Raw genomic sequence first — 12,224 nt, forward strand, 5'->3', positions numbered from 1 at the left:
GGTTTATCCAATCTCCTGTTGTTGTTCTTGTTGTGTTTACTATACCAGAGAATAGCCTTTAGTATTATGTTTTGAAATTCTACTCTGGAATCCTTCCTTTTGAATTTGCTGTCGTTTTCTCTGTTGCTTTTAATGCAAGGTGTGGAGCAGATGTTCAGACTTGGGCAAAATGCAATACATTTCCACAGAAATACTGTATCTAGACATTTCATAATTCAGCTAAATTATAGAGAAAAGGTAGTTACCAAAACCCCAAGAGGAATTGTTAAAATGAACAGAGAATACCTTTTAACATTTACTGACGGAGGTCTGCTGTCAGCTCATGAAGCCAGCTTGTCTAATGAATTTAACCTAGATACCCAAAGGAATGTTCTAGCGTGTTTAGAAAACTTGCTACTTTCATCTTTTCTGTGGTATATAAACCATCTACCTGATCAGTGCCAATATTCTCCTGAGATAAAATGAAACTACTGTGATGTTTTTCTTTCTGTGCCTGCCTTATTTCACTTAGCATAATCACCTCCAGTTGCATCCATGTCGCATGTTCTCACTCATTTGTGGAAATTAAAAATCAAAGCAATTAAACACATGGACATAGAGAGTAGAAGGACAGTTATCAGGCAGGGTAGGATAATGGGGGGAGGGCGATGGGGATTGTTAATGGGTACAAAAGGAAATACAAAAACATAGGAAGAATGGCTAAGACCTAGTATTAATAGCACAACAGGGTGACTATAGTCAATAACAATGTAACTGGACATTTTAAAATAACTAAGAGTATAATTGTATTGTTTTTAACATGAAGAATAAATGCTTGAGGGGATGGATACCCTGTTTTCTATGATGTGATTATGACGCATTGCATGCTTGTATCAAAACATCTTATGTACCACATAGATATATACACCTATTAGGTATCCACAAAAGTTAAAAATGAAAACATTTACAAAAAAGTAACCATTGCAACTATGTCCAAGTTATAATGTGCACAGTATTAGTAAACAGCTATGGTTTATTTTTTGTGCAACTACTCTTGACCTTTCTATATAGCTTCCATTTCCCATGTTGATTCCAGAACCAATATGGGATTTTAAAAAAATGTTGTCTATAGATCATTGCTTTTTTTTTTTTTTCCTGGCAGAATCAGATTTCTATACTTGAAAAATAGTGTAGTGTTCCTGAGGTGAGAATCTCATTTGCTATATATCACAGACTGCCATTTTTGGAAAACTTAAGAGAAAGCAGGGCCCTAAGTATTTGCATATTTCTGTAAGATTGTTAATAGTTTTATTCTCATATAACTAAATGCTACCCTGTGAACGTGAAATAGGATGCCTGAGAGTTATCACAGTTTGCACAATTTTGATCAAGACTTATACTGATTACACATTGCATGCTTGTATCCAAACATCTCAGGTACTCTGTAAATGCATACACCTACTATGTTCTCACAACAATTAAAAATTATAAAAATTAAAAAAAGGACTTCTACTGATCAAAAGAAACCCATTTATCCAACAGCACAATCTTCTCTGAAGGTTAGCCCTCTCTCGATAGAAACTGCTCAGATTACAGCATATGGAGAGAATTTATCAGTGGAAATAAGATAAATAGCTCCTGCAATAATATTGACCTTTCTTCCTAGGACAGGCTTGCATCATCTGAGTTCTTGGAATCCCAAAACACCAAAGAATCAGGGATTGGTCAAACACCTTGAAACTTGGGTGTCTACCCCCATATCCAGACTTAGTAGTTGAATGCAGTCAAAACTAAGTAACTCTACATACCATCTAAGGGATAGTTTCCAGTTTTTCTAAGGCATTAATTGAATAGAGAAGAAGGACAGGGGACAAAAATGTTGCTCCAATCAAGCAGGTCACCAGGGAGCTGGAACATTGCCTTATCCAGGAATATACATTGATGTTTATATAGGAGCCCAGGATATTTTCAGTTTCCAAACAGGACCATTTTAAAGTAGGGTTTTGAGGTACATTTTATTATAACGACTAATGGTAGTCCATTTAGTCTCCATGTAGTGCCTACCTCTGTGAATCAACAGACACAAAGCAGCTTAAATAAGGCAATAAACCTCCTTCATCAGTTATGAACCCACAGAACTGGGTCTAGTTGAGTATTACTCTGAGTTCCTCAGCAGACAGTGTTTCCAGGGAAAATATGGCTAATACCATATTAAATAAATGGTTATGATAGCACTACTAACAAAATACCACCTACAATTCTTTCTTATTCATTCCCTCCTCCATTTTTTGTTACAGTCACTCTTGCAATTCACTATTCACACAGCATCAACTATCTTCTTAGACTGTAAGTAACATCATTTCATTTCATTTCATTACCCAAAGACTTCCTACTGCATCAAAATAAAGGTCAACTGCTAGCTGAAATGCTCAGGGATCTTCAGATATGGTCCCACTTACCTCTAGATTGTCATCTTGTACCATGATCATCAGCATCACCAGGATCCAGATATACTGCACTTTCTGTTTCTTAAACATAACACATTTAGCACATTTATTTTCACCTCAGATCCTTTGCCTCCTTCTTTTTTAAATTTTTTTTTCCTCTCCCTGGATCTTACTAAATTTTTCCCATCTTTAAAGTCTCATTTCAAGTTTTATCTCTTCAAATGACATTTTTTTCAGAACATTTATAATCTGAATTTAATTAGCAGAATGTGTGCATATGTGTTTTTGCATAATTCTGTAGGTACTTAAATCTCTATATATCCCCTAATCGACCTAAAATATGTTTTTCCTAAAATAAGTATGTGGTTTGCTACAGAGGAACAGAAACATTTACAGTTTTACTCATCATTGTATTACTGTTACCTAGAAGAGTGCCTAAGTGGCACATAGAAAATGTTTAATAAACATTTATTGACTAAATTAATGTACCCAACAGATGCCTCTCAAAGTGTTGTGGCACCACAATGTTATTTGAACATCACTCCAATGCTGTGTAGTCATTTGAGCAGGTATTATTTATTCATTCAAAATGTAAGAATAGAGACTCAGAGAGATTAAAGGCTTGTACCTAAAATCACGCAGTTTGTTCTCGAGAAAAATCAGAGTTTAAATCTGAGTATTTAGATGCTTCATCTATTGTGCTTACTACTTATTTTACTACTCTGATTTTCTCATTGCTGCTTCGAGTACTAATCTCACCTTTTTGAATTGTCGCTTTAAAACATATGTTATTTCAAATCTTATCAGCAAGATACCAACATTGTAGAAAATTCCCAGGAAAAACAGATTAACTGTTGTCTGGGAGTTAGGAATTGCAGTATAGTATTTGTATATATGTTTATACATATACAGTTTGTATATTTGTGAGGATGTGGTTTGAGGAAAATCATTAAGTTTCTATTTGAATAGAAAGTGGATGTGTTAGACCATTCTTGAATTGCTATAGAGAAATAACTGAGACTGGAGTAATTTAGAAAGAAAACAGTTTTTATTGGCTCACAATTCTGCAGGCTGTACAAGCATGACACTGGCATCTGCTTGGCTTTTGATGAGGGCCTCAGGAAGTTCCAGTCATGGCAGAAGGGGAAAGGGGAGCAAATGTATCACGCGGCAAAAGCAGAAGTGAGAGAGAGAGAGAGAGAGAGAGAAACAGAGAGAGGGAGAGAGAGAGGGAGAGAGAGAAAGAGGGAGAGAGAGAGAGACTTTTAAATGACCAGATCTCATGTGAACTCAGAGAGAGAAAGAGCTCACTTATCACCAAGGAGATGGCCCAAGCCATTCATAGGGATCCACCCCCAAAATCCAAACACCTCCCACCAGGCCCCAGCTCCAAAATTGGGGATTACAGGTCAGCATGAGATGTGAGCGGGGAACAAATATCCAAACCGTGTCAGTGGACTTATGTGAATGGTGGCATTCCAGGGAATTTTACTTGTTTTCACATCTTTCTGAGTTTTTTAAACTTATATTTTGAAGTTATTTTTTTTAACAACACAAAGTATTATATTGTTATATATGCCTCAAGCTTTTGAAATATCTTAGAGTAGCAGTGCCAAATAATTTGGGGAAACATGGGTAAACAAGATTGACCATATTTATTTAAGACATGATTCCTCAGAGACATTAGGATGTTAATGTTTGCAACAGTGTTAATTAGCAGAGTTTTCCAGCCACATAAGCTTCCCCCCACCGCCCCCCTGTCCCCACTGGACACTTGCTAAGAGCTGATGACAAATCAAATGAAAGAGAATTTCTTGGGTATGTGGCAAAGGAGATATACTAGAGGGGAACATATGAGGAGTGGTTGTTCCCCTTTTAAAATTATTCTAACGCCCCAAGTTCCAGGTAATATGCAGAATACATTACAATCTGCTTCTTCCTCTTCTTATGCCTTCACTCCTCCTTCCATTTAGTAGTTGGTCACTGCAATCTCCCACAGGCATCTTTCAGTTTTGAGACTTACAAACTTTGCAACCTAAAGCCTAGGGATTGAGAGTATGGTTGGAAGAGAAAAATAATAATTAGAGAGTAAGAAATCAGGAACTCTTTAAGGATACATGTATGGTTAGAGTTCATGGTGAGTAGCATCTTTCAAGAGACGCATGTGGGGACTCCCAGTCAGGGAACTTGTCTTGTAATATTGGAATGGTAAGTATTGGGAAATCTCAGAGCCAAGTGTCTAGCAGAAAACAAGATAAAAGTACCTGAAGATGATGAACTGGTATGGTAAATAAGTTTAGGAGAAAGGCTAAACAAAATATTAAAGAAACAGACTCTCAAAATGTGGTTTTAATCATGTATGTGAATTTATTTCTATTTTTGCCATATCTTTAAATGGCACAGTAACAATTATGCATGGCAACATGGATGTAAACTTAACTATATTTTGTGCTGTATTTTATTGGTATAATAATCCTTATAAACATGCTTTTGAGCCTTAACTAGTTTATTTCAGTATGGTTACCTACTAACAATCTTAAAATAACAGAGAGAAATGGCCCATATATTTGCCAAGTGGTCACCTTACCCCTTCAGGGCTTTTTATCATGCTAAATAATGCAGATTGGCGGCTCCTAGGCTCCTAACACCTTTGGTAAGTCAATTTTGTAAAGCTAGGGACTTCATGGAATTACCTTAAAGTGTAGAAATTATGCTCCTCCCACACTCAAGAATTACATAATAGTGATAAAGGACTCCAGGAGAGCTGACCTTGGCTACAGAGTACGTGCAAGTGTGCAGACCAGGATTGGCAGGTATTCCCTAAGTGAACATGCATCTCAAAAATAAAAATATTTAAAACATTTTTGACTCCATATATGTTACTAAGTTTCATAAAATATGCATGGTAGATCTTACACTTTGTTATATGAAGAGAACCAAAGTTGAACCTTGGAAACAAAGAGAAGTTGAGTCAGCAAATCAGGAAAAAAAAAATGTGTAATGGGAATATCTGACCATACCAAGATTTATGTATAAAGATAATTTAGATTTTAATTCTTCTTGGTCACCCAGTCTGGAAACACCTAATTGCAAGAAGTTTATCTATAAATAATAAGAAATAAAATTATTTACAATAAGGTGCATAAAGAATTTAGGGTGAAAATATGACTGAGGGTCTGTCATCCTTTTTTTTTGTACTTTCTTCTTGATAATAAAGGTATATTTTATTATATCACAGAAAATCCAACTGACGGTGCCTTTATTTGATCCAGAAAGGAAAATATTGGAAAAAATAGCAGAGAAAAGAGTGAGCTATTTACTATGATAAATACAAGCTTTTGTGAACAGATAGCATAGATTTTGTTTATTACTATTTTTCATTGAAAAGCAGTCCTGAATTCTAATACAGTACAAGCTCTTGATGAAGTCTTAAGAAATAACAGATGTTTTAACTAAGAAAAAGAAATAATCTAGTAAAAAGTATATATGTAAAGAATGTGTGTAATAGAGAGAACATATAGTGGAAAAATGGTGCTAGAACGAATGAGAATAGGGACATCAGAAGAGAAGTATGGTTAAGGCAGCTGAAACAGTGCTGACAACCGTACATGTCACACTACCCCAAGTTGATGCAGCATGTTAAAGCTACGGTTGGAAGTGAGTTCTAAAACCACTACTCTTTATTTTCATTGTCATAAGCTATGTTCTCATTTTGAACTTTTAAAAGGGGAAACTGCAGATAATTCCTACATCAAGGGACTCATTTAAGCAGTTTAAAGTCAATTAATTTTTTGTGCAAATAATATTGTATTGGTTATTGAAGGGAACATCTCTGATTCAAAAATTTTTTTTAGCTGACTTACACATTATGTATAGTGTATAATATGATCTTGTTGGGATAAATTTATACTGACAGTCTTAACTCTTCACAAGTAAATTGCTAAGGGAAAAAAGCCAGCTCTTGATTTCTAAAGGAAATAATCATTTTATAAATTCATGAACTTACAAAAGGTGAATCACCTTTTTTATGTTACATGACAGAGATACAAATACCCTGGCATATAAATATTTGTACATGGCTAGAAAGATCCGCCAGGTGTTTGTGCTACTTTTGGAAAATATATAGTGTACTTTAGCAAGCTTTATTAACTCTTCAAGGACTCAAGAGTATGTTTTATAAGTGTTTGCTTTCTGGGACTAAATCATAACTGAGTTATCCAAGTTATTCCCTGGGAAAAATATAAATTAAAAATAATTTAAAAAGTAAATAAAATAAAATAGAAATAAATTTAAAAAATAAAAAAATAAATGAACTGTTAAAGATACTTGACTGCATTTTGCAGAGCTAAAGATGAAAATTATAAAGTCATATTTTTTGTTTTCACCCCTCAACAAATTGTTTCTTTTCTGAAAGCATTGTTTTTCTATTTCTTGGAGAATGGCAGTATTTCTCTGGAAATATCTGTGGTGAGTTGTCATAGTACTATAGTTAATATGCTTTATTGGTTGATATATGTGCCATCAGAGGACAATAGAATAAAACCACATGGAATGTGAAACAGAATATATTAAGTGAACTTTGTCTGTGCCATAATATGTTCTTCTCATCCTGAAAATTGAAGAGACTTACACAGGATGTCATATTTTCCCCAAGAAAAATATGAATAACTCAGTTATGATTTAGTGCAAGAAAGCAAGCATTTATATAACATACTCTTGAGTCCTTAAAGAGTTAATAAGGCTTGCTAAAGTACACTATATATTTCCCAAGAGTAGCCTAAATACCTGGAGGATCTGTCTAGCCATGTGAAAATACTTAAGCTTAAGCTATACCAACATGCTAATGTATTTTCATTATAATGTGAAGCAGTTTAGTATCATTTAGTCAAGTATGTCCACTCTTGAAGAATTCATTAGGCAGCAGCTGAGTTTTCCATAAAGTCTGCCTCCCAAAGTGGCATATTTAGGCTTCATTCTCCATAGAAAATATTAACTGTGAAATTTTATGTGTAAGCAGTAAATTATCAGGACTACACAGTGGACCAATTTTAGAAACAGCTAATCAAAGCCAATAAATTTCCCATTTGGGTGTGAGTATGTGGTGGTGAGATCTAATAAGGACTGTTGATAGACACTCACTCTCCCAATTTCCTGCTTCACCAGAGCGTGTAACCGAAGTGAAGACTGATATCTTCGTCACCAGTTTTGGACCCGTTTCAGACCATGATATGGTAAGTGGACGCTGTCTCTTTGGTTTTCTTGGAGAATTTCTAAAATTTAATTTTTCAAATAAAAACATAAACTAAGTTTTTAGGGAGCAACCTGAAAAGTCTTGGCTAGATCTTTGTGTCTTTCTCTGTGTAATATGTAATATGTAATAAAATATTAATACAATAGAAAAATACTCATTTGCTTCCCAGATCAGACCTATTTCCATGATTTTCAACCACTGCAGTCATCTTTTAAAAAAAAAATATCTAACATGATTGCTTTGCCTTGGTTAATACCCTGCAAGCCATGCAGTATGAGTTACGTTTCATTTTAGTCAGTAGGCCATGTTGATTCAAGGATGCAGTTTTCAGGTAACCAGAACTGTTATAGAATGGCCGTGAACATTATGATTTCTAAATTATTTTTGGCTACTAAAAACCAAAAGGAAACCAGTGTAAAAGTTGACCAGAATTAGACAAAAATATTTAAAACACACCACTAGGAAACATTCTGCTTCACTGCAAAAAGCATTCGTTAAATTAGTGTCCAGAGTGGAAATATAATGAATCTATACTTGCTCTTTTTTTCCAGTCCAAAGAAATTAACATGAATTTCTCTTCTGTCTGATGGGAGTTATAGAGCTATACAGAAATTGTATAATATTACTGAACTAATAACAGCCAAGGTTCTATATAAGCAAAACATCATAAAGTGGTCATGGAGACATACCATTATGAATATTTCCAAGATATATTAAGTGAATACTATTTTTTAAATGCCTCATGTTAGCACCAGTTTACTGAAAAAGTATTTTGATTTCAACATAGCTCACAGCGGGTCAGAATAAAACTTAGAGAAAATATGAATGGCAGAGTAAAAGCCCTCACAATTTCTGAGGTAAACAAACAAATAAACAAACAAACAAGAACTATATTTAATCTGGTGTTTTTGCAATTGTATTTACCCAAGGCCTTTTTTGTCATTTGACCCCTGTTTATGTTCTGTAGAACTAATATTCTGTGAAGTGAACTTTGGGAAATTCTGGCCCAGAGGATAATTAGATATTTTAGATTTTAAGACAAGCTTTGAAATATGCCAACTGGACCAAGAAAAACAGGTGGTATATATAAGCAGCAACAGAGTGGTAACTAAGAATGCAGGTTTCTGAACCAGATTGCCTGCGTTTATGATGCCAGCTACTTCACACAGAAGGGTATATCCTTAGGGAAATTACTTAATATCTCTCTGGATCAGTTTCTTCATGTATAAGGTGAGATTAATAACATCACTTAACAAATTTTAGCCATTACTAATATGCAAGAAATATAATATGAAAGTCAATCATACTTGTGAATTTATGCATCTTACAATTAATTTGGAATTATGATCAGTCTGTAGACCACTTTATTGAAATAACCTGTGATACAATGTATTTTGCTAAATTGACAACTTTCTGAAGACCCATTGTATTTCTCTCATGTTGCAACTCAGTCTTCCCACACTATTCTCTCATGATACTTTTATGATTAAAAATATTTGTTAGGTACCAGTCATGTTTAAGGTCAAATACAAACTGTTCTGCCTGTATTCCATAGAATCCACAAATGATTTTGCCACTCTCTGTCACTTGTTCCCAATATTAACTATTTGTTTTAGTCCTGCTTTCTGCTAGGCAGTATAGTGTTGGCGCTGGCAGGGCTGGCTCTGGGACTCAAGCTGGTTGAATTCAAATCCACCATCAGCAGCAGCATGACACTGAACAAATTTCTTAAGCTTCTAAGGCTCAAAGTCTTTCAAATGTGTATATTATTATAGTTGTCTATTCCTGCAACATTTTTATAAGTTTTAAATGAAATGTGCAAATAAAGTGTCTACAATGGTGCTCAATAAATCAGAGCTATTATATTATTTTTACCTCTGAGCTCCTTATCGTGCCATGCAGAACTCATGGAAATTTCTTCTTCTCTCTACCCATCTAAATCCTATTTTTCCGCCCAAATCATTTTCATTAGTCCAATAACAAATTGACTTTCCATTTTTGTATTCTAATCACATGTATTGACTATAAAATACCTTTTAGCTTTCGGCCACATGTATAGCACTACTTTGTAAACTTATTTCTCTTATTTATAAATAAATATCTTATTTTCTTAAATTGTTGCCTAGAAGGTAAAGACACATGTGTTTCACATCTTTCACAGTATTAGTTCATTGTTATTTTAAAGTAAATGTTAAATTACTATTTTTTTTTTTGGTGATAGGTTTAGGAGCCTATAATATTGAAAAAAAATTGAGGTCTTGTGGCACCTAATAAATTATACCCTGTTTCCTCTCTGAGTTCTGAAAATAGAGATATAAGACAATAGAGTAGGAGGCATGGGGAATGAAAACATCATATATATATTACTAATAATGATGATATTACATAATGTGACTTATATCTGTAGACAAGTGGGTTTGCTGAGAGTAGGCACCAGAATCAACCAGATTAACCCACCCAGTCAAGGCAGTGTTAACTTTCTTTTACTGGGGTGTGGATTATACATGTAAAACTTCCAGCATCGGAGAGCACAGCAGAATTTTTCACTCTTATAGGCAGCCAGCAGCCACATGGAAAAGACAAGAGAAAAGGACTGAAATGGGTAAAATTGATGTATTTTTCCAAATTAACCTATCAGATTAAATTCCCTTTCTTCCTTCTTTTCCCCAGTGGAAGAGTGTGAGGGAATTGGGAGCATGCAGAAGTTTCTTTTGTCTCGTTGACGAAAACATCAAGAGAGGGCATGGAACATTCAAAACATCACACACTGATGGCAATCCTCATCTTACTACTTATAATAACATAAATTTTGCTTAATGGCCGTTCTATCTCAGTCTCTGGCACCTGGCATGGTGCATCACAGAGTCAATGTCCAGTAGGAGTTGTTATAGGACAATGCCCAAATGAAGCCACAGGCGATCAAAAGCTTTTCTCTTTTCTTAAAAAAAATAGGTGGCATGCCTTTGAGTTATTGCTTCAGATTAATTGTGATTTAATAAACCAATGCTGGAGTTTTTGAATCTTAGAATAGGCTTTTTGATACACCTTCAAACTTGTGATTATAATCTACATTTTATATATCACATTTGGTCAAATGTCAGATAGGAATAAGGAACAGAGTGTCCAACCAACAATATTCCCTATTGCCTTAAACCTCTGAACAAGACAATGTTTCAATTGCTCTGTTAAAAATCAAATTAGCCATGGGTCTGCCACTGGTTTGCTAGTAGCTGGTAGAAATTGTACCTGGCCACCTTGCTTTAGAAGATTAATCATTTAAATTATATTATGGGAGAATTGTGTACAAGAAGCAGCAGCATGTCTTAGAAGAAATCAAAATCAGAAGGCAGAAAGACAAAGCTGTTTTTCAAAATGGGAAAAGTTGTATAGTTTTTAAGGTGAGTACTAATAAATTAATCTATATTAATAACATAGCAAGATTTAATGCTATTGAATGCTTACAATACATTAGGCACCATGCTAAATGCTTTCTAGATAATATTTCATCTAATCCTCATGCAAACCTTTTAGCTAAGTATTATTCTTATCTACATTTCCCAGAGAAGGAAAGTGACCTGCTAGCTAAGTGTAGCAACTTGAACCCAGGCTATTTAGCCCCGGAGACTCCATAGCTCCCAAGGCATCTGACTTCATCTAGAATAGAAAACAAAATTAGGACAACTCTCTAACTTTATTTTAAAAACCATTAATTGGCAATCAAACAGAACATTCCCAGGGCACTAGGTTCTGACAGAAATATCGAGGCAGTACAATCACAGAGCCTTGTTTTCCATAGTGCTTAAAACGTATTAAGTCAAAGTACACACAGATGGTAATAAATGGCAGAGGCAGAAACACTTCAATACAATATTTATTTAGGGACATAGCGGATGTTTTGTCCCGGATCTTCAGACTAAGACTCACATTCTCCAGGGACCTACTCTATTGAACAGAGCAACTCAGATTCTTCACTTGAGTGGTGGGGACTAGAGCCTGGAAACTTCAGCAAATTATTTAAGAGAGCTTCTCCTTTGTCCAGCCTCTCTTCCATGGAGTCCCCTCTTTTGCATTTTTTTTTTACTTAACTTGGTTTCGACCACCTTCTTACTTTCCTTAGATTTCTTTCCCTACAATCCTTCTAAAGAAATAGCACATTTTCATGACCAGCTACATAAAAACCTAATATAAATTTGTGTTGATAAAATAATAAAATGGGAGACAGATAATAATTTCTAACTTTTACTAAGAGCTTCCTATGTTCTAGGCACTGTTAAAAGATGTTCTCACAAGTATCAACTCACTTCTCACAATCGCAGAGTGAATTGTCCCACTTTATAGATTAAGAAACTGGGGCCTTAGCGAGAGTAAAATAATTACCTAAGGCCACTCAGTGGGTAGGTTCAGAACTTACATCCATAGTCATTATGCTATAGTTCTGCTGCTCTCCTCCCTGTTTTTCCCAACTTCCTTAAGAAGGGGCTTTGGCCAGGTGCAGTGACTCACGCCTATAATCCCAGGACTTTGGGAGGCTGAGGCAGGAGGATCAT

At 35.0% G+C, this 12,224-nt stretch overlaps 1 protein-coding gene across 2 annotated transcripts in view; it reads left to right on the forward strand.

Moving 5' to 3' along the window:
- Positions 1-12,224, forward strand: part of GABRA1 (gamma-aminobutyric acid type A receptor subunit alpha1) — a 55,077-nt gene that overhangs the window by 12,068 nt on the left and 30,785 nt on the right. For both annotated transcript variants that reach the window (XM_015141354.3, NM_001260932.1), the window contains 1 exon segment: positions 7,590-7,657. In XM_015141354.3, coding sequence (XP_014996840.1) covers positions 7,590-7,657 — 68 coding nt within the window.

This window comes from Macaca mulatta, chromosome 6 (genome assembly GCF_049350105.2).
Source record: "Macaca mulatta isolate MMU2019108-1 chromosome 6, T2T-MMU8v2.0, whole genome shotgun sequence".
NCBI classification, from domain to species: Eukaryota; Metazoa; Chordata; class Mammalia; order Primates; family Cercopithecidae; genus Macaca; species Macaca mulatta.